Here is a 27,725-nt window from a genome sequence, read left to right as displayed (position 1 = left end):
CAGGACGAGTTACCGGCGGTCCCCGCCGAGGGGCGGCACGCCGCAGCGGGGCTGCAGGACGAGTTACCGGCGGTCCCCGCCGAGGGGCGGCACGCCGCAGCGGGGCTGCAGGACGAGTTACCGGCGGTCCCCGCCCCGTGGAAGAGCGGCTCACCGGCTCGGGGCTGGCTCGACCGACTCAGGGGAATCTGTCTATGCGTCCGTATTTGTGCAAGCTGCGTCTCGGTATTGCAGGCAGCCCAGATCCGCGGCGCTGGTGTATTTTGTGTGTCTTACCTTTTTCGCCACTTCAGCCCTCCGAACAGGGCCGGTTTCATGAGGCGGAGGGAAGGGAGAGGCAGCTTTCTCAGATGCTGCCCTTTTGCAGACGCACCTGTCACCTCAAAGGCCGTATTTCTTAAGAGTTTAGTGTTTCTCAGTCCTGCCCTGCCTATATGTCTTGCTGCCTGGCGGTCCTTTGGCAGCGCCTTAGCGACCGTGACTGACGGCTCGGCTGTGCCACCCCTGCCTCCGCACACCGCGCCTGCCACAACAGTCAGTCCGCTCGCCCCATCTGTTTGCTGCTGTCCGTCTGCAGCGTGTTCTGCTCTCACCAGCGCCGGTCCAACCGGCAGCTCCCTCCGTATGTGTCTTCTTGCAGCATGAGGATGGAGGAGTAGGGGCGTGGGGACACGAAGTAGCCGCCTCCGGAGTGCGGGCGCGACGGGCACGCCAGCCCGGCCCTGCCTCAGTCCCTACGCCGCCACGCCCAAGAACTCTGCCCGCTCCTCACTGGGGACTGCTGCGGGCTGCCCCGCGGAGCTCGCCGTGTGTGTCCCGCCGCTGACCCCGGCACTAGCGAAGGCCATACGTGCGGGCAGCGGCGGGGAGCTGCAGGTTCGGCCTCCCCAGAACCGCCCGGGGTGGGCGGCGCGGGGCCGGGTCAGGCCCGCCCTGCCGCCAGGTGCAGTGCCGCCACCTGAGTGCCCAGGAAGTGCCGTCACGGCGGGTACCGGCGGGGAGGTGCCAGCGGGCCGGGTCAGACCGTTGCGCTGGCGGGCGCCGAGCCGGGGCTGTCGTCGCCATGAGCAAGATTTCCAAGTTTTTCAAGGGGGGCGGCTCGGCCTCTTCCAAGAGGCGCGGGGGGCCCTCGCCGCAGGAGGCGCTGGCCCGCCTGCGGGAGACGGAGGAGATGCTGAGCAAGAAGCAGGAGTACCTGGAGACGAGGATCGCGCGGGAGCTGGCGGCAGCTCGGCAGTACGGCACCAAGAACAAGAGAGGTGAGCCTTTACCCCTTCAGGGGCCGTGGCCTGGCCGGGCACCGCTGCCCTGCGCCGTCCGCCGGCCAAGGCCGAGTGCGCTCAGCCAGGCTTGTGAGGCTTTAAATCCCAGGGTTCAAATGCCTGTGGGTACGGAGCTCTGTTAAAAGGAGGGGGGAAGGCAGGGTACGGTGGGGGTCTGTTGCTGTCTCCGCAGGTGTGTTTCGGGGTTCTTCTGTGGGTTCCGAGGAAGCGTCACCACGGTGCGGTCGCTCTAAAGACACGCTGGGTCTTTGGTTAGCTTTGGGTCCTCGGCATCTCTCAGTGTTCAGTGCGTTGTGGATTCATGATGAAGGGCTGATAACAGGGTGTTTTCTTCCTCGCTCATTTACTGTCTGTGGTTCCTTGTGCCATACTTTCCACGCTTTGCACCACAGTTCACACAGTTGGATACGTGGTGTGCCAAGGGCCGCTGTTCAGGGCGTGAAGAGGATCACAGCTTGAGTGTTGGGCATTGGTTGTGTGGCTAGCAGATGAAGTGGATGTCTTCTGTATTCATGGATAAATTCACATTGTCCCGAGGTGTTGGAGAATACACTGTGGCCAACTAAGGGAAAAAAAAAGGTTCAGTGATTTGCATCAGGGTAGGTATAGGCTGGATGTTAGGAAGAAGTTCTTCACAGAGAGAGTGATTTCCCATTGGAATGGGCTGCCCAGGGAGGTGGTGGAGGCACCGTCCCTGGGGGTCTTCAAGAAAAGACTGGCTGAGGCACTTAGTGCCATGGTCTAGTTGATTGGATAGGGCTGGGTGATAGGTTGGACTAGATGATCTTGGAGGTCTCTTCCAACCTGGTTGATTCTATGATTCTATGATTCTATGTAGGAAGTGTGTGATATTACTAAAAGAAAAACTATAGTGGCTACTGCGCTGGGCTGCTGGTAGCTGCAAAGGAGAGAAGAACACAAAGGGGCGAGGTGGTCTGGATCCTATTGATGCACATGCTGTCACCTCAGAGAAGCAAATGATAGTAGCCAGTGGATTTGCGATATACAGGCCCTTGAGAAACGACTTCATTACTTCCTAACTTTGCCTGGAGTCCTGCTTGTTTACTCTGAGCTTTATTTTCCTTTAAATACTTCAAAAGCAAAACATTTTCAATTAAAGATCTGTGACGTAACAAGAAGTAGCTCTTTCATCATCTCTTTCTGTTGCTTGGTAATTTAGGAAGAAAATGTCATGTAACAGAAGTTGTGAAGAGCTGTACGTTAAAGGTGTTTTGGTTAGTCCTTGAACTTGATTGTAATGCTTCAGCATTTGATAGTTATTAGAAGAAGGCAGGTTAGCATAACTAAGTTTTAGTTAGAAAGGGTAGGTGGAGATGGGAGAGAATGAGTATTTGTTGCTGGGAGAAGGTGTATCTGCTTTTCTAAGTTGGCTGGCTGATGTTGGTTTCAGGTGTTGGGCTTGTGCTTCAGGCAGATGTTCAACCTGGGGAGCTTTTCTCCCACATCTTTGGTTCCACTGCTGCACATAGCATGCCATTCCCCTAGCTTTTTACCTGTACGGTTGTTTGTGAAGTCATACTGCAAAATGGATTGCTAAGCTGGTCATGGGTAAAAATAACTCCCTTTACCTTGTCATTAACTCAGGGATCTATAGTTAAGGACAATAAAGAAGCAGGAGTAGGGCAAGAAGTGAAGAATGGGATTTTTTTCATGCCAAAAATGATTCTAAAGCCAAAATGGATCAGTGTAACTACAGTCAGAGGATAAACTAGAGAAACTAACCTTGCCAAATTGCCCAAATTTAGCAGGCTAGTGAGTGAATAACAGCCTTTCATTTGATATGTCAGTTGCTTTACAGTTTAATTGCTGCTGATTTACATGTAACAGCATAGTAGCTGGTATTCTGTTCTGTATAGTGCAGAGGGAATATCTGCTAACCAGCATCTATTGTACCATTTTGTCAGCATACAGACAAATGAGAGACTAGAAGTTTTAATCTACATTGCCTTGTTAGAGTGAATGTTTCAAAGGGACCTTGCAGGTAATTTCTGATGTTGTTCTTTCCCCAACCTCATCTGTGGAAGACTGTGGAAATTAAAACAGGAGTGTCTGAGATAGGAGTGACATGTATCTAGATACAGAAAATGCACTAAGTTAGCTTGATCTCATTTGGTTTTAAGCATGTGAGTCTAAGTCAGCTGTACTGACACGAGAAAGAGCAGATTCAAGCATCAGCCATTTCTCACGAGTTCATTGAATGGGTTCATGTGACATCAGCAGGCTTAACATGATTTAAAAGCCGTAACACATTAGCTATGCAAATAGATGTGAAACATCACTTAAATATTTTTGGCTTCTCCTTCATGGAAATGAGTATCCCTCCGCTTCCTGTACTTAAATTAGCTACACTTTTGGGGTGATATTTTCCCAGCATTCTCCATTAGTATCTTACTGTAGTGAGACCACTTGAGGGCTTTCAAAACAGTGATGTGTGCTGGAATTCTTTTTGCAGAGATGATAAGCAGTATTTCTTCTCCTGGTTAGCACTGCCTTTTAATCTCTCCCCATTCCAGATGCAAACTCAAGTGCTTTTCATTTTTATTTTATATATCTTGCTGTATTTTTTGAAGTATTTAAATTTTTGTCCACTGCACAGCTGCCAACTCAATGTTTTGAAGTTCATACAGGAAAATTTAAAGGACAGAAAGGGAGTGAGAACTGTTTAAAAGGAAATGTGTTTTCTGTAGTGTGCCTGTGATAATAACATACCTGTGACTGAGGTGTTTCAGCCTGGAATCTTTCACAGATCCTAAAGAAAGTCTAAATGAAAAGAAATTAAAAGAAGCCACGGCTTCCTTTTTTTCTTGGTGCTTTAAATTTGAGAATAGGATTAAATCTTGACCATAAAGACACACATATTACCACTCATGAGAAAAGCCATGCAGAAAATTGGAATAACAGGTAGGCTGTTAGGTGTAATTGCTAGATGTAGATCATCTACAGCTGTACAAGTGTAGCTGCTGCAGTGTCGTGCATTTGGGCAGGGATTGTGTGGCTGTGTAGCATTCCTTTGCAATGACTGAGTTACTGAAACCAACAATGAAGTAGTTGTGTGCTGATGTCGGCGGGGCTGTCATACCTATGGCAGGTGCATGACAGGTGGGGACTGAGGGTGTCTGGCAGGGGGATGATGAGGAAACCTTTAGTGTGGCTTTATTCTGTGATTTAACAGCTCTGTCTGGTCTTCCTGATTGTATTTCAGGTGTCTTGGATGGTTGTAACAAGTCAAGTGTGTTTTTGTTCTTCAGTTAGCCCCTCAGTTGGAACTGTGCATATCTTCCACCTCAAGGTTTGAAGTGTTACAAATGAGTGTAGGGTGGTATAATTTTTATGGCCTCAGCAGTATTTCTATTGGTTGCTCTTGCTGTAAAGGATGCCAGAAATTGTAATCCACTGGAGCCTTGCAGGACTGAAGTGGAGGTTTGTGATCTACATCCAAGAATGAGATCCAGTGTTTTAGACAGTCGTGTTACATCTTGTGAAGAAACACTCATTTTTTCTCCATTGCCAGTTCCTCCCTGGGAATTTTAAGGATTACTAGGCAATGCCTTCATTTCTCCTTCAGATGTGATTATCAGTAATTCCTGTGCTGATGGGCAGTGGTGGTGGGCTTGATAGGTAAAGGTGTTATCACTGCTCTCTTTGCTGTATTGTTTCTTTTCATTCTGATCTGCAGTGGGAAGGTGCCACAATTCTGTGATACCACTCTTGTCCTTTCCTTTGGAAACCTGGATATTTGCCACTGGTCATTTCTGCTTCCTTAATAAAGTGTCAACATAGTAGTGATATTTGGGATATGTTGTTCTGTATGTTAGTAACAGTGACTCTTTAACATGCATACTTAAACTGGTAATAGTCTACTTTTGTTCTAGCTACTTATCTTGAAAATAACATAAAACCTCAGATTAAAAGCAGTGGCTCCTCATCTATGAGCTTGCTGGAATTGAGCACAGGGAATGTGCTGAAGCCCAGCCAACAGCTAAACACTTCATTATGAAATGCAGGAATTGAAATGGCTTCTTTGGAGCACAACAGTGAATGAGAGTGCTTTTTTTTTCCCTGGAGAAGACCTCCTTCCTGGTTAGAGAATTGATAATTACTTTTGCTTCCTCAGACTCTGCCTCTGCTTAGACTCTTCCTTCTGGGCTATCTTGCTTCTCTGAAACCTTTGGAATGGGCAACACCCTTTTTCAGTGCCATTCTTAGATGTGCAGTGAAGTAAGTTTATGTTCTCTGCTCAATTACTTTAATATTTTAATAGATCTGTTTTTCACTTTAGTTAATAGAATGCAGTAGCATTTCTGTGAAGCATTTCCATTTTCTTTAAAGAGTCTTATGCACATTTCAAAGTGCTCGTATGACAGGTAGACAAGTAGTTAAAGGTCATGATAATATGTAAAACACAGAAAAATCAAATAATAAAGACATTCTCATACATTAGCTATAGGGGTAATGTTATAAAACACTGTGCAATGAAGAGTGTTCATTTAATATAAATCAGAAAAGTCATCCAGTGTGGTGTGGCAATTCTGCCTTCACTGATTGGGAAGGAGTGTGAATTGTTTTCCTATGAACTTCTTTGTTCTGTAAGTCACTGGAAAAGCTTAAAAGAAGTAATAAATGTGATGGTATATGGATTCATAGAATGCTTTGGGTTGGAAGAGACCTTAAAGATCATCTAGTTCTTACCCCCTGCCATGGGGGAAGGTGGACACCTTCCACTAGACCAGGTTGCTTAATCCAACCTAGCCACGAACACCTCCAGGAAAGGGGCATCCATGACCTTCCTGGGCAACCTGTTCCAGTGTCTCACCACCCTCACTGTAAAGAGCTTCCTAATCTCCAGTCTAAATCTCTCCTCAAACTTCAATCCATTCCCTCTCATTCTGTCACTACAAGCCCTTGTAAAAAGTCCCTTCCCAGCTTTTTTGTAGGCCCTCTTCGTGTACTGGAAGGCTGCTACAAATTCTACCTGGAGCTTTCTCCTCTCCAGGATGAAGAACCCCAGCTCTCTCAGCCTGTCCCCATAAGGGAGGTTCTCCAGCCCTCTGGTCTTTTTTGTGGCCCTCCTCTGGACCCACTCCAGCAGTTCAATGTGCTTTTTGTGCTGGGGACATCAGAACTGGATGCAGTACTTAAGATGGCATGTCCTGAGATCAGAGTAGAGGGACAGAATCACCTCCTGTGTCCTGCTGGTCATACTGCTTTTGATGTAGCCCAGGACATGTTTGGCCTGTTGGGCTGCAAGTGCACATTGCTGGCACCTGTTGAGTTTATTATCAACTGACACCCCTCAAGTTCTTTTCATGACTGTTCCAGACTCACTCCTTGCTCAACCTGTATTTGTGCTTGGGATTGCCCTGACCTAGGTGTGGGACCTTGCACTTGGCTTGAATGTTGCACTACAATAACGAGGAAAAGCTGTTTATGAGCAGGTGAAGTCACACAGTTTAGCTTCTCTTGTGGTTTCTGGATTTGGGTGTGGTTTAATTAAATGTTAGTGCAGGAGCCTTCAGGATTTTTGCAAACAACTGCTTTGTGTGGGACTAAGGAAATCCTTTTTTTTCTCTTAGCAGCCAGTAATAACAGCACCATTGCAGAGTCCCATGTCTGAAAAGCACCCGCTGGAAATACTTCCCTGTGGGTAGCTATGGACTCCAGCTGAAGCCTTTCTGCACCAGCCAGATACTGCTCTTCAGTTCACAGCCAGTGTTATGCACAGCTTCAGACAACTAAGTTTACCTGGAACCTCTGGCTTCCTACCTAAGAATCCAGGGTTGAATTTTGATTCAAGTGAAGCTAAGAAAGGAGGCAGCTGGTGTCTTGGCACTAACAATAAGCATGAATAAGTAGGGGAAAATAAGAAAAATTGGATATGTAGAGTTGCCATTTGTGTGACATCACCTGGTGTTCATGCCTCTTTTCCAGAATATGTGTGATCTTTGGACAGTCCCCCAGAGAGGATCTTGAATGTGAATACTGTGATTGAGATTGTGGTTTGCTGTCCTGCAACAGTCTCCTGTAGGTGCTAGTAGGCATTGTGTATCTTAGCCTGTTCAACTGCTTTCTTTCCACAGCTAATGATGACCAATTTTGAATGTACTGATACAAGGATTTGCCAACAAATCACTGGATTTTTGTAGTGTGTTGCTACACACCATAAATCTGTGCTCCTTCTTTGGGGAAATCCTAGCTTCATTTGAAAAGCAGTGTCAAAGGTTGGTGACATTGCACGTGGGCAATTGTTCGACAGGACAGCAAGAGTAATTGCTGCTGTTGGTTGACTTTGGGGATCTGCAGTGCTGCTGTCCTTTGCTGCCTCTAACTTTGGTTAAACAAATACATGTAAAAGACAAGGGAAAGGGCATGGGTGTCAAAAGCATTGAAAAAAGCAGTGGGTTAACTCAGCCTCTTGGTTTTGTTTGGTGTTTTTCTTGCCCGGCACATGTATAGTTTGGAAAGCAGTCAGGGAGTGCTTGTGGTAAGATTGTGCATGCTCCACACCCAGAGGCAGAGAGAAAGTCTTTTTCTCCTCCTGCTTGGCTTGTCACATGTATGTATTCTGGTAATGATTTACTCTGGGCAAAGTATACTGCCCATAATTTAGCAACTATGAAAGCCCAGTCTCAAAGATTTGGAATGATAATGGGGAGTAGCTGGATCTACCTGTGATTTTGGCTACAAAGTTCTATATGTTTTTGAGTTCTAAAGTTTAAAGATTGTGCTCCTAAGTCATTATAAGAAACAGATGCAACTGAACACCACAGAAAAGTGAGTCTTTCTCTGATCTAATGCACCTGCTTGGCCAGGCCATTTGGGCTTGCCCTTGCGCTTGATGGTTTCTGCTGCTGCCACAGTTTAGAAAGCAGCACTGGTGGTGATTTGGTTATTATGACAGATCTTCTTACTTTATCTTCCTTAGTTTTTGTATTCTGTATTGCAAATTCTTTTCTTTCTTGCCCTTGTTTCCTCTTTTCTGACTTCTCCTTGATGTTTTTCTTTTCCCTTCCCATCTTCCCTGCTTTGCCTGTGTGCACAGGATGGAGTTCAAGATCTCCCGCAGTGGAGAAGAAGCTGCTCTTCCCTGTGGTGCTAAAAGGAGTTACTCTAAAAGAGGCTTCCCAGCATGTTCATGCAACAGCATGTTGGTGATAAACTGGCTGCTGATCTGGTGTGGTCAAAGTTTGTTTCCCTACTAGTAAGGTAGGAGAGTGAGAATTGTAAATCCTGCAGGTTGTCTTGGTGCTGAGCTACTTGTCCTTGCAAACTGCTGTATAAATACACAGTGCCCTTTGCCTCTTTGCTTTTCAGCTGCCTTACAAGCACTGAAGAGAAAAAAGAGATATGAAAAGCAATTGAGTCAAATTGATGGAACACTATCAACCATTGAGTTCCAAAGAGAGGCACTGGAAAATTCCCACACCAACACAGAAGTGCTCAAGAATATGGGCTATGCTGCACAAGCTATGAAAAAAGTGCATGAAAATATGTAAGTGCTTTCTAAAAACTTTACAGTTGAGCTTACTAACCACTTCCAAACTATAAACGTTGCTACAGTCCATTGTATCAAGTTGGGCAGTTTTGACTTTGTTTTGGGCTCAGGCATTTCATGTCAGGAACGCTATTGGTGCTGGGTTGTTATATTTGGCAGAAAAATACCTTTTGTTGACAGCAAGTCTAGAAGAAAAGTCCAGCTAACTAGAGAGACCTGTGTGGGACGTGGTTTTATTTTAAAGTCTGCTTTAGCAGTGCAGACTGACCTCTGCCCTTGCTTCTTCTGAAGAAAACAGTTGAAGAAGCTAAGTGAAATCTCCTCAAAGTCCATAAGCTGGGCTAATTAGACCTGAGGAAAAGGGAGGGTAATTTTTGTGTGTGCAGTATTTTTATATGTCCTACATTGTTGCAGTGTCTCTATGTTGGTTATTCTGTCTGAATAAAAAGAGTTAAATTGGAATGGATGTCCTGAGAAAATAAACAGGAACTGAAACAATAAAGCAGTTAACAATAAGGGGAAACTTTTAAATGAAGTAAGTTCTCCCAGTTCTGGTGAAAGCTTAACATCAAAAAAGATCCATCTATAAAGATGCTGACTTGAGGAAGGAGATGGGATCTGCCTTGGGAATATGACTGCTGGCTGGCAGAGGTATGGGAAGCACAGAGGAGGGGCACACAGGCTGCTACAGTTTGACTTTTGCTATAATCCCAAAGTGGAAGGAACTGGAGTGGCTAAAACACATAGAAGCTTGCCAGAAAATAAGATGTAGGTGGGGGGAATTGTTCTCTTTGAATCCTGCTTGTTGTACAGGCATGGGTATGAAAAGAAAATACGGGCTGTTCAGATTTCTCCAAGTCTCTCCTGTAGTCTCTTCTTTTTTTGTGTCTTAAAAAATGTTTCCATGTTATCTTGTCAGGGACTTGAACAAAATTGATGACTTGATGCAAGATATCACTGAACAGCAAGATGTTGCCCAGGAAATTTCAGATGCTATCTCGAACCGAGCTGGCTTTGGTGATGAGTTTGATGAGGTTAGTACTCCAGTAAAGCCTGTGAGCTTTATCTGTTAAATGACCCCATAGCTATTTTGTTGTGCAGTGGCTGCTTCCAGTGGTTTGTTTCTTAAAAGGTGTTGATGTGAAATTACTTGGTTCTAGCTTACCCTGCTTAGGACACTGTAATAATTGTATACACATAAATACATAAACCCACACACATAGATTATAGATTTGATTTAGTATATATAGTATAACAGGAAAAATCTATATGAAAAGCATGAAAATATTCTCATTTATACATAAATTTTAAAGGGATGATTTGAAGTGCATTCTTGTAGTTGTTATTCTTGCACCCTGGAAGGAGGAGACCACAAAAACATGTAATTTGCACTGCTCCAAGTAGGTACTGAAACATGTAATTTTTTGGTGCTCCAAATAGACATCTGTTTGCCTAAGTGCTTGTTCCTGTGCCACGAGCAGGTTGCTGGTCACAATTCTGAATTTTTGAACCAGTTTTGTAAGGTGGCTGCTTTTTTTGGGTGCTTGGAGGTGCAGGTCTTTTCTCTCAGATTTTCTACAGAAGTAGATCCAATAGTTAGGAGTCATTCCCGTTGGGAGGCAATTTCTTCCTTCAGTTACTTTCTTTTGATATCCTCACAAGACACCTAGGACCTTCTGAAAATTTGTTGTAGTAGCTTCCATCCAATGTCTTTGGAACTGATTTTGTATGTTTAAGCAGGAGGTTACGTATTTCTGATGCAGACATGGCTGAGGTCTGAAGGGTCAGGTATATTTGAAATTCCTGCAGTCTGTGGAATGCAGAGCTGGGCATAAGGCTCAGTATCATGACCAGTTTGATTTTGCTTTTTGACTATGTTTTGAGATGACCAAGCACTAGAGATCATTTAACAGTGTCCTGAAGAATCAAACAGTTCACTCTACCCAACTAATTACCTTTGTGTCCAAATGAGCAACAAAGGAGAATGCATGTTCTGTGTCTTATTTGCCTGACAGGGGGAGAAAGGTTTCATTCAACAGTTATTGCTAATACTAATGGTTCTTTATGCTTTATTGTTTCTTCCCACTTTAAATGCAAGTAGTTTTGTCAAGGAACATCTAATCAATACCAGCACAAAGAATGGGGTTTGGCCTCTATGACCTGGGCTTTAGATAACCATGCTGCCATCCCAAACAGCTCTACGGTGTCACTTCCTTCAGTGCTGAACCACTAGGAGTCTAGACGTAGTAAGAATGTTGTAGGTTGATGTGGAAGTTTGTAGAGATGCTAGGCTGAGTTGATGGACAGGCTTTCTATTCTAGGAAAATAAGCCAGTGGGACATTGTTGTACCAGCACCTGTGTTTCCATAGGAGCCTAATCCTTACAGCACTTGTCCCATAATTGGGAGATCTGCTTTGCAGGCCACTTCAGTTTAAGAGTGCTAGAATCAATGACTTAAGTATCATCTTTCATAACCCATGAATTAATTTTATTTTTGGAAGAACATTTTGACCACAGTCTTGGATTTCCCCTTCACATGTGTGCCATGGGTGTAAGGAGAACACAGAGGCATGTTCTTCTGCTCTAGGCAGACACAGAACCAAAAGGGTTCTTTCTCCATGGGCTAACAGAGTGTATGTCATGAAAAATGGAAAACAAAGCTCTCTCCTACCCAAGTCAGATGCTTGATAAGAGGAGTGAGCCTTGCCTGGGTGCCTGTTTCTGGCAATCAAATGCAAAATACGCACGTTCCAGTGGACAAAGCCTGGAAGCTGAGAGTTCACCTCGTAACTTTGCTCTACAGTCTTTCTGGCCTAGGTTCAAGAAAGGAAAAAAAAGGGATTTGTTGTTGCTGTTGCAGTGCTCCACAGCCTGGTCATAAAGTGGAGCCTGAGTTGTGGGAAACATAAGTTAAACTCATGCTTATGGATTAGAAGAGCTTAAAAGTTGGGTCTTACACTTGGAGAGTGAATGTTCTAGCTGTTACACTGGTGTTGCAAGTGTAGGGCTCATGATCACGGGGTCCCCTGAGCCTGTTGTGGCTGACACTCTTATTTGTCTTCTTGTTCAGCAGAGGTTGGTAAGGACTGATTTGGCATGTGAGGGTGCTAAATGGCCATCTAGAGGTCTTCACAGATACCTGTTTCCATTGGCTTTACAGCAGCTTGGGTACTTACTTTTAAGAAAGCTTGTACTCATACTACTGACTGAGACACTTAAAGGACAGTCACATTTACAACCCAGTTAGACATGGGGCTCCAAATTGCACATTCCTCTGAGAGATCAACTGTCAGTTAAATGTCATCAGGTGTAGACCTGATGCTGAAAGTTTTAGCTGATATCTTAGTATTTGCAATGTGAACTAGGTCAGTCAGGTGAAGTGTAACCTTTTGGCTTGAGAAATATAAAACTGTGAGAAAATAAGTCTAGGAATGCTTGTGGTGACTATGTAATTATTGTAAATTCCACAATGGTGATAAGCAAGGTGTAAATGGGTGGACAGAATCCATTTTCATAGCTAGTAGATGTCACTTTGCTACAGCTACTTTTTCCCGAGTTCCTTTTCCCCACAGTTTCTCTTTAAACCATTTTATCAATGTGGCAGTGATCAGTTTATCTCCAAATATGCAGTATTTAGCTTCCTTTCTTTGGGAAAATGCATCCAAGGAATAGATTTTTGGCTTTTTGAAAGTGTGAGGCCCCTGATTGTTGGTATTAGGCAAGTAGAGTAGCTCATCTGTCCAGGTCAGCTTCTGTGCCTGAAAACCCAAGAGTGTTAGGTGCTTCAAGAGTAACAGAACCCAGGAGGAGAGCTCCAATTCCAGTGCTGCTTTGAAATCATATACAGCCCTGGACTTGTGTGATAGCGCAGAAGCACAGTGTCTAATCACAGTCTGCCTTAAGACTAGTGGAAGCTGTTTGCTTTTTCAAGTGGGAGAAGTTCCCTATTAAGGTTAGAATCCATGAAGAGTACAAGCTTCAGGATTGGAATAGAGGAAGACAGAGGGACATTTACATATGTATTTTTCCTCTCTTTTTTTGGACATATTGAGGCACTTAGTGCCATGGTCTAGTTGACTGGCTAGGGCTGGGTGCTAGGTTGGACTGGATGATCTTGGAGGTCTCTTCCAACCTGGTTGATTCTGTGATTCTGTTCCCCATCCTCTTTCTAACTTCCATTATCCTTTCAATTTTGGTTTATTGTTACTGTCCACACTTATCAAAACCCAGCTGTCACAAGTATCATTTTTACTGCTTGTTTTCAAGTCTAAATCCATTGGGTTTTTTTGTTTTTTAGTAGTGCTTTGCATCATGGCTGTTAAATGAGGTCTTGTCTGACATCGCTGTCAAGGCAAGGAATTTGTAAATGATGTTTTCATTGACTTTAGGATGAGCTGATGGCAGAATTAGAAGAACTGGAGCAAGAAGAATTGAACAAGGGAATGAGAGATATGAGACTGCCAAGTGTTCCGTCCACGTCGCTGCCTTCCCGCCCAGGTATGCTGCTCGCAGGCTATTCTACCTTTCTCAGGATTAAGGCAGGTTGTGAGTAGGAGGAGAGTACTCCAGATACATATTTAACTGTGGTTTAACTTGAAAGTATTTTAGGTTCTTTTTCCTATTTTTGTCTGTTTACCAGAAAAAGCAGAGTGGAATTCTGGCTCACTGTACAAAAACATGTAGGAGCAAATTCTGCATAGATCTGGAGAGGCAAACTAGGGGAACTTGAGCTTGCACACCTGATAACCCATCTCCTGCTGAAATGGGAAGAGATAACTGAGGGATGGGAATAAAGTTTTTTTGCAATTAAATCATCAGTCTCTTTTAATTAGTCTGACCTAGATTCAGAATGTTTGTGTTGCAGAGGTCCAGCTTTGTAGGGCAGTGGTTTGATATTTGCCACTGGTATTTTAATTAGAAATGAAGGAGGCAGCAGGAAGCACACATTTAAAGAAATATGTTATTCCGTGCCTCTCTTTCTAGAGAACAAACTTATTCCTGGCAATAAGCAATGGTCCCATTTGTCTGCAGCTCTGCCTTATTTGGTTTGAGTTAAGCCAGAGACAGTCAACTTTTAACTATACCTTTTACCATGTCCCTGCTGTCCTCTGTCAGCTGAAAGACTTCTTGTGTATTAAGGCTGCTAGTAGAAGAGTATGGATACTTGGTGAGAAGGGCAGCACACGCATGGCACAGGTTGCTTGTGGTGTATTCAGCTGCAGAACAGGTTTCCTAGACCAGCTCATCTCAGAGACTCTTAACGTGTTTTGGCAGATGGTACTTAAAATCCTGAGAAACAATTTCAAATGTTCAGACTGGAGTTGTTGTCTCATCCACTTCAGCCAATTGCAGAGCAGCCAGTAAAAAAATGTGCTTGGGAAAAGCCAGTGCAAATTGCAGGCTGGGCATTTATGACTTGTTCATACATCCTCTTCCAGATCCAGCTGTGCCAGCTGACATTTTTATTAAACCCAGGCCATCTCTATGTGCTTCTCACTATCTTAATTTGCTGCTACATCTGTCTGTATGACTGCTTCAAACAAAGCTAGCTGCTGATATTTCACCTCAACACAAGGGGGAACCTCTTTATTGTAAAGGTAACAGAGCACTGGAACAGGCTCCCCAGAGAGGCTGTGGACTCTCTTCTGGAGACTTTCAAGGCCCATCTGGATGAATTCCTCTATGACCTGAGATAGATTGTGTGGTCCTGCTCTGGCAGGGGGATTGGACTCGATGATCCTTCTGACCCCTATCATCCTGTGATATTTATGCAGTTTAAGGCCTTGCACAACTGGCTTGTCTTTTATGAAAGTAGATGCTCACTGCTAAGAGCAATGGCAAGATAAGAACAGCAGCAAATGGCTCTGTTGTGCTTCTAACTAGAGGTGTGTCTTCTGCTGCTGGTTTTGGAGATGGGGAAGTGAGACTGAGCAAAACATAGTGACCTTCCCCAGTCACATTGTCAGCCAGTGGCACTTGCCTCTACAGTAGGCACTGCACCCCTGGTCTCCCATGTCTTCCTCCCACCTTTAGTCCCCAAAGGTGGAGTGGGAGTCCCCTCTCAAGATGGTGGCTCCTGGATGTGTGGGTGCCACAGGTGGGAGCCAACTGACTGCTGTAAGTGTACACACAAGGGTATTGCACCCAGTAACTGCCCACTGGTGTTGGGAGGAGTGCAGATTCTCAGCCTGGGGTGGGACCTGGGGCATGCAGTTTATAGGTCAGTGAATGAAGGCTATCTGGGTGAGATTTTAGTTCAGAGAATGTGAAAGAGATGTACTAGGAGATTTGAGTAGGTAAAAAAGAAAGAAGGTACAGAGCTGGGCATTGCTGTTGCTGTAACCACAGCAGTTAACTGATGTCAGGAATTTCTTCCTTTTAACAAGTGACCTCTCATTAAAGTGGAGGGAGTATTAGGGAGACTGGACCTGCACATGCAGAAACCTTCAGCACTATTTGGAAAGGCAGCAGGGGGCACAGCCGGCCCGGGGAGGTCACTTGTGCCTGCTCAAGTGGCAGCGAGAGGACAGTGACAGCTTTGAGAGATTGTACGTGTTGTCTGTGGGAGTCTTCCAGAAAGAATTCCATCAAACTGTAACCTCGGGGTTTTGTGTGAGATAATGATGAGGCAAAATGCGTCCTTCATCAGGTTCATTACTGCATTACTTGCTTTTAGCTTGCTACTCAGTAAATTGATCTGAAATCCTTCAGTGGAAAAGCACTGTGTAAGTCCTCATGCTAAGAGGTGAAATGGTTCTGACTGTTACATTAGTTGATGGCTTTTGTTATTTTCTCTCTGCAGCATCGACTAGGAGAAGAGCAGAGGATGAAGATGAAATGAAGAAGCTGGCTGCTTGGGCTTCATAGGAGCGTAGGGTTTTTATTTCACTGAACGTTGCAGTGCAAGTGTAAAGAGCTGTAATGCTCTTTTATAACCACACCAATTTAGTGTGGTTGCATTTCATACTGGCTGGGTTTTTTTTTATGGCAAGTTTTGCTAAGAATAGTGTTACTGCTCTATTACCAAAGTAGCTGAAACATAAACAAAACAAAGCAAGTTGCCAAAACATCCAAGCATCAAAGCTTTTTATTTTCAGCCTTAGAGGGAGATCTGCTTGTTGTTAGTGTCATTTTTTGTTGGGTAATGTCTTACTGTATCCGGCTGGTATGTACAACCTTGTGCCTCACTTCTGCAACTGGATCCGCTGTGAAATGAAGAAGCTCAATGAGTCATGAAGGCCTGATCCTAGAGAGATATTTGGTTCAGACCATTTGGCTGTTAGCCAAACAGCTTTGTACATGTCCTGACTTGCAAGTTCCTTTGAGCCCAGGAGGTAATAGTCATTAATTTGGGCATTGAGATTTAAACAGTCAACCTGGAGCAACTTAGGGTGTCCTAGATATTAAAAGAAGACTGTTCTGTAGGTTTCTTTTCAAGCAGGAGAGGTTTTTTGTTTCAACTTTGGCCAGAGTATCCCATGCATTTCTATCGGCCAGCTTGAATTGTATTTCCAAATGAGTTAAGAACAGTTGTACAATGCCTGGGGAAAAGGAAATGTCCAAGTTCTTAGAGACCCCTCCCAAACAAAACAGTTTCCTGCTAACCCTGTCAAAATTCCAGAAGAGGTTTGACCCTGTTCTCCTCCTGTTGAGTATTCAGTTCTGTTGCTTAGTTTGTGAATGGAAACAATGCCAGTGTGTTGCATTTGAAATGCCTTTTTAAGCCTGGTTAAAAGATGGTTCTGGGTTACTTATAAAGCTGACATACTGCTGCCCAACTGACAGTGCACCTGAGGAACACATGCCACTCTTGAGTGGAGAAATCACTGGCAATAGGCTGCTTTGCACCAACAAATTTTAGTAGCTAAGACTTCAGCTCTGTGCTGGTAGCTGTCAGTCATAGGGAAATAGTAAAACATTAGGAGTTCCTAGGGCTGTGGGAAGCAGAGGCACATTGATCTCTGTTTCTTCACATGAATTTGTATTTACTGATGATTGAGCCATTGGGGAAACTTGGGTTTCTGTAGACCCATAGCAAGAAGAGACTGATCCCTTCTCCTCTGGGTTTTAACCTGTGGCTTGCTGAGTGTTAAGTGTTGACAGGCTTGCAACAGGCTTCAACTTCTCTGATCTTAGGCTAAGCATTACCTAATGTGTGTTTCTGGACATGGTGTGCTCAGAATCTTTCAAGTTGAGTTCCATGGATGAAACCCAAAATTTACAAACGCTGTGGAGAAGTTTAGTTTTCCAGGCCTGTTTCATTCTGTGTAGTGCAGTTGCTTTTGGTTTGCTTCCCTATGAAAGGAGAATCAAGCCTTGCCACTTGACTTCAGATAAACTTCCTACTGGAAAAAATTCTGTTGATTCTATGCCAGAGTTTGGAGGTACCAGCAAAATTGTCTCTTTGTGTTGATAATATTTTAAATAGGGGAAAAAACCCCAAACATTCCAAAACAACAACCCTACAATAGCCTGCCTTAAATTTTAGAATACATTTTGAACTCTCACCAGGAACCCAAACACTAACAAAATGTTAGTTTCAATGTTTGGTGAGGTGCCAGCTGAAAGCAGCATATTTAATAAAGCAACAAATAATTCTGAGTTCCTTACAATCCATTTGCTACTCTTTCTGGCTAGAATCCTGTTTGCAAGGTACACAGTTTCTGCAAGTCTCTGAATTGGGTACAACAGTGGCGGAAGCACTGCAAGGCTGGCTCTGTGCTTGTGGACATACCTGGTACTTCTGAATGCAGGGCCATGCCAACACAGTGCCAAGCTCAGCTTGGGAAAGCTGGCTTCCAGTACTTACCATGGTTGAGTCAGTAGTTTTTGACTACTTAGCATTTCTGTAGCACTTGGCATGTTTCAGGTGTTCTACAACCTGGCCAAAATACATCTCCAAGTTTCCAGTTTGAAACTAAAATGATTTTTCAGTCTGCTTTGGAACCTGTGGACCTGCTGGGTTTTGTGCAAGAACTTTCCATGTGAATGCACTGCAGGGGAGAAGAAATCTTAGTGAGGGTTTCTCCTTTGCAAGCTAGCATCTAGCTGCTGACCTCCAGCAGTGTTTTGGCCAAGTGTTGATCCTGGGAAGCTTCTGGTGTCTTCAGATTACTGATTTCAGACTAGGCACTTTAGGAACAAGATTTGTGAAGGGTGAAGCAAAGAAACAGATAATTTGGGTGAGCTTCTCTAAAACCTTGTGTGTAGCGGTTGGTGGTTCTGGAAGATAGCCACATACACTTCACAGGCTAGGACATGTAAAGGGTTGGACTTGATGATCTGTGAGGTCTCTTCCAACCCTGATGATGATACTGTGATGTGGTTGAAGCTATACTCATGGATCCTGTAGTCATGCAGACAAACCAAAATGCAGTATGGATCTCCAGAACTGAAGTGCATGCTCCATTTTTGTTTGGGGACAGTAGAAGGCTGGCTTTTCCCAAAAGCAAAGGGGTTCTAGGAGTTAATTTGGCCTAGGAGGCAACTCTTTCCTGTGTAAATTCAGATGATGCTGGGTCAAGTGGCTCTGCCTTTTTTGCACTTGTCTCTCTCCATGCAGGGTGGTGTTTGTGCAGTGTGTAAGCAAACAAGAGGGAGCAGTGTCAACGTGTCACTGTAAATGTTAACTGGAACATATTTTACATGAGCACTGTGGCAGCAGATGGTGAACTAGAGCCATCTTCCTTGTTTCTTATTTATTTTATGACTTCTCTTAACAGCCTCAGACATTTTTAGTCTGAACAGCTTTAAATAAGGGGAAATACATGAATTAAAAAAAATAGCTGATGTAAATACATCCTTTGGTGTTGTATTTGTCTTAAGATTGTATTAGTTTCTGATGAAGCAAGACAGTGCTGTCATTAGGCTACAGTGCTCTTCAGAGGATATTTCGAGACATTTAAAAATATATATTAATGTCTCAACATCAGGTTAGAGAGAATTCAAGAATTCTTCAAAGGTGACTTGGTTTAAAAAAACAGCCAACAAAAAAAACCCTCACAGCCCTGTCTGTTCTGTGGTCTTTGGGTTTCAGCCCTTCCTTTTTAACAGTTGCAGCTGATGCTTTGATTTTAATGTGCCCAAAACACAAGCTTCCTTCCCCAGGATCTCTTTAAGTGTAACAGAAATGTGTGCATTTCACTTTCCAGTTGAAAGAAAGGAAGGCTCAGGTCTTTTATAAATTAAACAATGCTGTAGGCAGGGATTAATCGAAATAGATAAAATACTGCCTCTCTTTTGTGCATCTCATGAGCTGTCCTTAGAGTAAGTGTGTGTTGTGTCGTAGCTCATCTTTTATGTACACACACTTGTATATTTGCATGTAACAGGTGTTGGAGCAGTGATTGAAGACCCTCATTCATGACCTGGCATGGAGAGGGCTCTTTCCCTGTCTGTAAAGCATGAAGGCTCCATCACAGCATGTCAGTGCACTATCTTGGTAGGTGTGTGTCTGATGCTGGGAGAGGGAGAGGGTGAGGTGGGTGAAGAAGGGGTTGGCCATGCAGGAGGAATACTTCAGATGAGAATCTCTCACACGTTTTCATGCTGTAGAGCCTTGATCGTTTTAATGACAGTTTTTCAGAAGCAAGAAGGAAGCTTTAGTCTCAAAGATAGCATAAGAGGCAGGGACAAGCATGACCACCTTAAGAGACAGCAAATATCTCAGATCCAATCTCTTGTATCTGCCATTCCCCTTGCCTCGTTCTCCAGAGCAGTCAGAGTTGCAAGTCCCAGTGTCCAGGCAGGGATAAACCCTGCCGGGCAGGTTTAACCCTCGCTCGCCTCCTTCTGTTGTGCTGGGGCCCGGCAGTGAGTAGGTGAGCAAACGATAAGGCTTTCCCCCAGCAACGCCTGGTGAGGCCTAGGGCGCCTAGCGCCTCGTGTCGGGTGCCCGGTGCTGCCCTCACCGCGCCTGCGCAGGCAGAGCAGGCACGAAGCTTTCAGTTCCTTGGCCAGGGCCGTGGTGCTAGTGCCCGTTGGCCAGTTTGATTTCAAAACCAGGGGCATAAAGGGGGATGATTTGGAGCCCGCGCTTTTCCACAGCGGCCTTTCCACAGCAGCCTTTCCGCAGCTGCCTTTGCTGCGCCGAGCCTCGCTCGTTTGCGGCTCGTTACCAGGCGGCCGCCTTGGCGGCTCCCGCCAGTGGCGCAGCGGCAGCTCCGTCCTCCGCTGCCTCGGGTGCTGCTGTTTGCCCCCGGGATCGTCGCCACTTTGAAAGCGTCTGTCACACAGGAGGCTTACTCAGGGACCAAAGGCGGCGTGAGTACATGCTGGGGTGAACGCCAAGACTCCATAGGCAGTAGTTAGAATTGTTACTGTTTTCCGAGTTCTGGTTGATTGAACTCTTTAATGTTACGCAATTGCTTCGCGTCGACCGAAAATCCAAAGAACCTCAGGGATTTCCCCCGAATTTTTAATATTAATAATGAAAAAATGATATTAATACAGAAATGAATGTTCAATAAGCGATGGTTAGTTTCTGATCCACCCAGCAGTGCAGAGCTCGATAGGTTCTGGTGGGGAGAACCTGCCTGGCCCCCCTTACCTTGCTCACAGTTAAGTGGTTTGTTGTTTTGTTATCAGCATGTAATGACCTGACAATTGCTGGACTATACACTCGGGATCAATATCTGCAGTGCAACAGATGAAGCTGGTGAGGAAATGTTGATATGTGCCTAGACATCTCTTATCAGCAGGAGGGCTGTTAGCTGGCAGGCTCAGCTGACCCCTCTGCTGCCCTGCACTCTCCACCCCTCAGTGGCATGTTACATATTGGACTATTTATTAATGCATAATGCTCTGTGGCTGTGTGGTAGTTTGAGAGATGCTCGGGCCCCTTCAGTTCACAGAGGCCCACTGCAGGGCATGGAGCTGCTTGTCCCAGGATGCTGTAATGCTGTTACTCCCTTCTCTTTTCTGCTATCACAGCTTAAAAGGTAGGGCCTGCCTTGTCCTCTCCCTCTTCTCACCCCTGCCTTTCTTGCTGCCGCTTCTCTCCGAGCACAGCGTGGGTTCTTCTCTGCCTCATGAACCCTGAGAGGGCTGCCAGGGAATCGAGCCACAGAGGCCTTGTAGGCCCCAGCTGGGCAGGAGCGGTTTCGGCCTACCCTCAGGCCTCCTGAGGGGGGAATGGGTGGAGGATTCCAGAAGGCCACTTTGGGCTTCGGAGGTTTTTGTAGTTATTCTGCCTGATTGCCTTTTGTATATATGCTCTTGTAAATAGAATTTCTCTTAAAATGTCCCATCAGGGTGCAGGATCCTCATTCTTACTCCTGGAAAGGGCTAAGAGTCATTTCTGTCCTCCAGAGACACAACAACCTGTTCTAGGGAGAGGTGTCCCTGCCTATGGCAGGGGGTTGGAACTGGTTGATCTTTGGTTTAGGTTGGAAAGGACCTCATTCTGTTATAAATTGAGAATGACTCAAACTCAAAGTGTCCAGGTTACAAATTTATGCAGTTAGGCAAGTAGAATGTGAGCAAAGTTGCAGCGCTGGATGACAGGGGAGTCACCGCTCCGCCAGCTGCCGTGACAAGTCTCTTAATTAGCCTATATTTATACTGTGTTGTCTGCGTTGTTCCGCCCTGCAAATGACATAAACCCATCCTTTCTGCCCATGTTCCTTCTTTTGGGTTAGGGTCTTCCTTCTCTTCTGGTGGTCGTTGAGGATGAAGTAAGCAGTCCTCCTCAGGTGTCCTCTGGTTAACCCGTCTCCAAGTATGGGCTTCCTTTGGCTGGTTAATGTCCCGAGTCCCATATGTGGCATGTTTGCTCAAAATTAAGGATGTACCTAAAGCTTAGTCCTTGGAATATGACTGATTAATGTCCCGAGTCCCATATGGGGCATGTTCTCTCTTATCTCAAAATTAAGGTTCTGGGCCCCTCAATTCAAGAGAGATGTTGAGGTGCTGGAACATGTCCAGAGAAGGGCAACAAAGCTGGTGAGGGGCCTGGAGCACAAATCCTATGAGGAGAGGTTGAGGGAGCTGGGCCTGTTTAGCCTGGAGAAGAGGAGGCTCAGGGGTGATCTTATTACTGTTTACAACTACCTGAAGGGGCATTGTAGCCAGGTGGGGGGTGGCCTCTTCTCCCAGGCAACCAGCAATAGAACAAGGGGACACAGTCTCAAGTTGTGCAAGGGTAGGTATAGGCTGGATATTAGGAAGAAGTTCTTCACAGAGAGAGTGATTTCCCATTGGAATGGGCTGCCCAGGGAGGTGGTGGAGGCACCGTCCCTGGGGGTCTTCAAGAAAAGCCTGGATGAGGCACTTAGTGCCATGGTCTAGTTGATTGGATAGGGCTGGGTGCTAGGTTGGACTGGATGATCTTGGAGGTCTCTTCCAACCTGGCTGATTCTGTGATTCTATGATTCTAAGGATGTACCTAAAGCTTAGTCCTTGAAATTTTTAGCAATTAGCTAGCTTATTCTTTACACATTACCATATATAGCATGACCTCTGCAGTTAGGCATATTTCCTGATTTGCAACAGCTGTTTGCTGCTAGGCATACTTAATACTCTATTAAAATGTTTCTTTATTAAACAATTACAATTACCTATTACAATTCTATGGTGAGCTTGAGGCACACAGCTTGAGAACCCAATCCCCCAACCCCCTTAGACCTCCTGTGCTGTCTCCGCAGCTGGTGGAACCCAGGCTGGTTTTAAAACTGTGTTTGGTACCCACTCAGGTGGCTTGCTGATTCTCCTAGACTTGTATGATCACCTGTTGAAATGAGGTTCTGCAGTTAGTAAGTGAGCTACACTTCATAAAACAGGTGAGAGGCTAACTAGTCTGTGCTAGGACCCTTTCCCACGTAGGTAACAAGTCACTAGCTCTCCCTCCCGTGACCCTGCTTTCAAAGATTCCCTGTCATGCTGGGAAAGGAGTGTGCTTTCTTGGTTCCAACAGCCTTTATGTGGACTCCTCCTCACCTCTGAGCTGAGCACCCTTTCCACAAGAAATAAGACGTGCACCTCAAGAAGGCTGCAAGGCTTCAGACTGAATATGTAAATATATTCAAATATATTAAAGGTACTTTTGTGATGGGGTTCAAATTGCTGCAGCTGCTGAGCTAGCTGAGGTCAGCTGGGGCTGCCATCTCTAGGGTTCTGTTCCCCTGCATCTACCCACTGTACCCATCCCCTCTGTATCTGAGGTTGTTGAAGTGCCTGGTGCACTGCAGGCCAGATGAGCTGCTACGGGCAGGGCTGGGGACACTGCAAACCTCCAGGAGGAGCTCTGAGTTCAGAGTATAGCAAGAAGCTCCAGCAGCCCCGGCAGGCTGTGGTTTTCACACAGAGCCTGATTTCAGTCTTGCTGTTTGTGCTGGAAGGAAAAGGGCCTGCTTGGAAGTGCTGCTTAAAAAGCTGAGGGGAACCCTCCCATCTTCTGCACTCCTTCCACAATCCTCACTTTTTCCAAGCTAAAGAACTGCTTTAAATACTGACTACCTGGCCTTTTCTTACCTTCTTCCCCTGTCCATGAGCATCTTGGCACCCAGCTTGGTTCCCTGCTGTGGACATGCAGGAGAGCAGAACCTCAGAAGCAGACCTTCATACCAAAGCTTACCAGCCCCCTCTATGCACTCATTGCGAGACAAAGTGGAGCCAAGAAAAAGATTAAATTGAAGTACCCAATTTTGAGAAATACATCCTAGCATGATGGGACTTAACCTCTTTTAATACTGGCTCAGCTGACTGTGCTTTGCAGTGCCCAGACCCAAGCAGGATGTCCTGCAACATGCTGAGGGCACTGAATGGCAAAGCAGACAAGTCTGTCTCTGAGTGCAGGTTCCCCCTTTAGGCACAGTAAGAGAAAGATGAGGCACTACCAGCTGTTGCACCTGAAGGCAGAGAATAGAGGAAACCGTGGCAGAAGATACCATGAACAAGGAGAATAAATACTGTAGAAAACATTTTGATTCTTACACCACACTTTGCCAGTGTACTTCTACACTGCACAAGCAAGAGCCTGGGACTAAAAGCACTTTGGATCTTCTGCAAGAAGCTGCTGCTGAAATATCTTGGCCAAGCTAGAAATGGTGGCAGTGGCACTGGGTAAAAAAGGCTGCTGCCTTTGGCTCAGGTTATTGCTGCCAAACCAAAAGCAGATACAGTGGCAACTACATATAGAGACAGTTAAAATGGATGATGTTACTGGTGACCTTCCTGAGGCTGTAATGCAAACTTCAAGAAGTTAATAGCTGAAAGTGGGCAGCAGAGACCACCTCATGCTTTCCAGGTGAAAACCTCAAGTTCCCAATGCTTTGCAAGCTCTGCCACCAAAATGTGGCTAATTTAGTTTCCTGAGCTAGGAAAAAAATCCTCCTGCACAAACCAAGCAATTCTGTGAAAGGTTTGTAATTGCATTAACCTGACAGCAGATCTTCTCTTTGTGTTCCATCAGGCACTTAAGGTTGAACACATAGGGGTTTATTTCACAGAGGAGGCAATAGGGAGGGAAAAAATGATGAGGGAAAATGCTAAGTGGTCAAGACATTAATATACCTAGCCCAAGAATCTGTCTGGAGTACACATTGTGTCTGAAAGCTGAGCTAAGCTTCTTTATCAGCTGCTTCACCAGAGCAGAACAGAGCAGCCTCTTTGTTGAGAGAGGAGATCTTGTGCCCTGACCTTTGGATGATCATGAGTCTTGTGCAACTTGATGTCAGCTGAGAAGTGAAAGGTATTGGTCCTGGCACATGCTAGACTGAGGACTGAAACATCTCACAGAGGATGGCAGGAGGTGTCTGCAGCATGCTAACAGCAAAGAGAAAGAAAAGGTATTATTTGCGCCTGTTTTGTCTCTCAGGTAAACTCGTAGCAAAGTTGAGCTGAATTTCTCACCACAGCACCTTACCTAGCACAGTTTGCAGCACACTCAGCTTTTTAAATTGCCTATTGAAGTAGGGATGATTGTGTCAGACCTGACCAGTGCAAGATGAAACAAAAAACAGTGATGTCCACAAGAAGCTGGCTTATCTGGGCCATTGTGGTACAAGGAAGCAGAAACAACACCCTGCAAGTGAAAGGCTGATCTTGGTGTTTTCCAAAGATTGCACAGAGTGAGATGGTTCTCTACCTCCACCTCCAGGAGTTGTTATTCCCTTAACAGCTCAAAGCCAAGAGGAATCACATTATGTTTATCGAGGTTTATGTCCTACTATAAACTAGGCTGGAGAACTTGTAGATTTCTTAGGTGAATGCTGCACATCAACACACCAAAAATAAACTTCCCGGGGCATTGTACAAAGCACCTGCCAAGAGAGGGGACAACCCTTGCTGCTTATCCCTGTAACTGGTGTATGGGGTGGGGGTGGAAGGGAGAAGCCTTCACATCACAAACTATCCACCCCCTAACCTGGCTAGCAGAAAAACTGAGAACAGCTAAGTAAAAGCCACGGGAAATCTGGGAGGACACATCCTGTGGGAAGATTGCCACAAGTTGCAACTGCTTCCTAAACTATGTCTCTCTCTCCCTCTGTTTTTGAATATGCAAGGCAGTAATGATATGCTAAAAGGTCAAGGCAAGAACCTTCTCCCATTAGGCACTTGCTAGATGAGCAGTGCTTGACAAACCCCCCATTAACTGCCAAAACACAAATGAGCAGCATTTTATAGTCATCCTCAAGCCTTCCATAAACCATCTATAGCAGCTGTGGTTTCTAGATGAAAAGCAATTAACCCACAGGGGTTTCAGAGAGTAAAGGCTTGTTTCTCTACCACATTAATGCAAATGTCCAGCATTTTCAGTTTCATCAGGTGGAAGAGTGATACAATCTAGCAAATATTTGATGAGCAAAAATCTTTAGACCTACCTGAGACTCAGATGAGATATCCTAAGACACAGTTCCTGTGTTACACAGGCAGTGTCTCACTGGATCAGCAAACCATCACATTTTAAGCTGCTGACAAGTCGATGGGATCAGCAGTGACACTGGGACTGCACGGTCTGACTTACTGTGCAATTAGGGTGAATCATCTAATTGCTTTCTTCCACATTTTCCCCATTTGCAAAGCAGAGGGAAATCCAATACCTACGTTGGATACAAATTGGGGTCACATTCATTACTTGCACAGCACCTGGATGATCCTCAAGGCACAGAAATGCTGAATATGAATCAGCAAGCATTCAAGATCTCTATGAACAGCTTAAAAGGGGTAAGAAGTGGAAAGGTCTCCTTGAAGTGTGTGCTGAAAGCCATGAAAACATAAGTTAGAGCACTACTCCTGAAGGTTTAACAAAAGGTTGTGCAGAACCTATTAACTTTCCTTGAGACAGAGAAGACCCAGCCAGTGCTTTAGTCAGGTGAGCCACAGTGCCCACTGGCTGATGGCTTCTGCATCGTGGGGCTGCATCTCTGCCAGTGCATGCTTTTGTGTCCTCAAGCTGAGGGCTTCAGCTCTAGCTAGCGGTGACAGCATGTCTGAAGGCTGAAATTATTATTCAAGTTTACCACTCCTGCCAAGTCTCTCCTCTTTATCAAGAGCTGCACTGCCCTGCCCAGAGCTTGGGCTTTTCACAAACACCACCAAAGATGGGTAGCAAAAACTCTAGCCCAGCTTGTGTTCCTTGCTATGCACAACCGAAGAAAGACCAAATGCAAAAGGTTGCCCTTTGAAACAAACTCAGCTAGAGGTGAGCACAAGGCACTTGTGCTGTGGAAGAAGAAACCTCAGAAGCACTGAGGCACTTAGTGCCATGGTCTAGTTGACTGGCTAGGGCTGGGTGATAGGTTGGACTGGATGATCTTGGAGGTCTCTTCCAACCTGGCTGATTCTATGCCCCTAATTGAGTTAAAAAGGCACAGAACCTAAACCCCTCACAACATAGACTAACGTTCAGTGAAGAAGTGATTTTAGTTAGCAAGCAATTAAACCAGTTTTCACTTTCAAAGGGGAAAAATCACATGTAAACTACGGACAAGGCAGTTGATTCTTTCTCCTCTGCCTTTTCCACTCTTTCATCTTTTCCTTCAGGTAGGAGGTCAGAGTCATCTTTTGGAAATGTCTGCATTGTCTGCACTCTAAACGAGGAAACATGGATGTGAGGATACAGTTCAGTTACCCTGTCAGCCCTTCAAACAAGTTCTGTATGCAGGAAGGAATGTTAAGATACAGGAAGTGTTTCCTACAGGATTCTTACCTTAACGATTCACTTGTGTTCTCTGACATTGATTGCAGAAGCAGCAATTTCAGGACATACTGCTCAACAATTCCTTCCCTGGTGTGGATCTGAGCCTGCTGTAGCATAAGAAAACACCAAACAAACCCACATAAAGCTTCCCCCTGAAAATTACCAGCTTTGTTATTAGCTCTGCTAGAAATGCAGGCTCTGGCAGGGTAGTTGCTGCTGCTGCATACCTACATTTCAACAGAGGAATTGAAACTGTAGAGAATATAAAACTACTTAGTGACCTGATGAGATGCAGTTAATACAATATGGGACAGACCACCTAGACTGTGACCTTTCCATGCCATACATCTCTGCAACTCTAACTCCCCAGAGCAGCAGAAAATAAATGCTTAACACAGAGGTGAGGACAGTGGCCTGCTGGAGAAGACACTGTAGGCCATTCTCTCCTTCAACTAGCAGGTGCAGTTTTGTGCATCAGTGAATTTGCTCCTTTCCCAAAGTAAAGCAGCAGGAAGATTAAGCTGGGTACAGTGTATTAAAACTTAAAACTAAGGAAAAGAACCACTTGTACCTCAGTGGAAGTATTAAGACCTCTGGAATGATTTAACTACACCAGGAAAGAACAAAGTGTTACTGGTAGCAATTCCTGTAATTAGTTCATCCTGTTACAATTCCAGTTTGGACACCCTCAGTCTGTGCTCATTGTGATGAACACAGAATTCGACTCCCAAATTCTCATGAAGTAATTGAAAATTTGGCTTCTTTTGTACTACAAATGCAACAGTAACT

General features: G+C 45.0%; 1 protein-coding gene across 1 annotated transcript; it reads left to right on the top strand.

Annotated features, from left to right (window-relative positions):
* Window positions 1–247: 247 nt before the first annotated feature.
* Window positions 248–18,596, top strand: CHMP4C (charged multivesicular body protein 4C). The gene is made up of 5 exons (XM_064154595.1): window positions 248–1,259; window positions 8,616–8,793; window positions 9,716–9,830; window positions 13,186–13,294; window positions 15,600–18,596. Exons 1-5 carry the CDS (start codon window positions 1,064–1,066, stop codon window positions 15,662–15,664), a joined length of 663 nt encoding a protein of 220 aa, XP_064010665.1. The 5' UTR covers window positions 248–1,063; the 3' UTR covers window positions 15,665–18,596.
* The last annotated feature ends 9,129 nt before the right edge of the window (window positions 18,597–27,725 follow it).

This window comes from Pogoniulus pusillus, chromosome 14 (assembly GCF_015220805.1).
Source record: "Pogoniulus pusillus isolate bPogPus1 chromosome 14, bPogPus1.pri, whole genome shotgun sequence".
NCBI classification, from domain to species: Eukaryota; Metazoa; Chordata; class Aves; order Piciformes; family Lybiidae; genus Pogoniulus; species Pogoniulus pusillus.
Note: the sequence above shows the minus strand (reverse complement) of the source record. Positions and strands in the feature narration are given on the sequence as shown.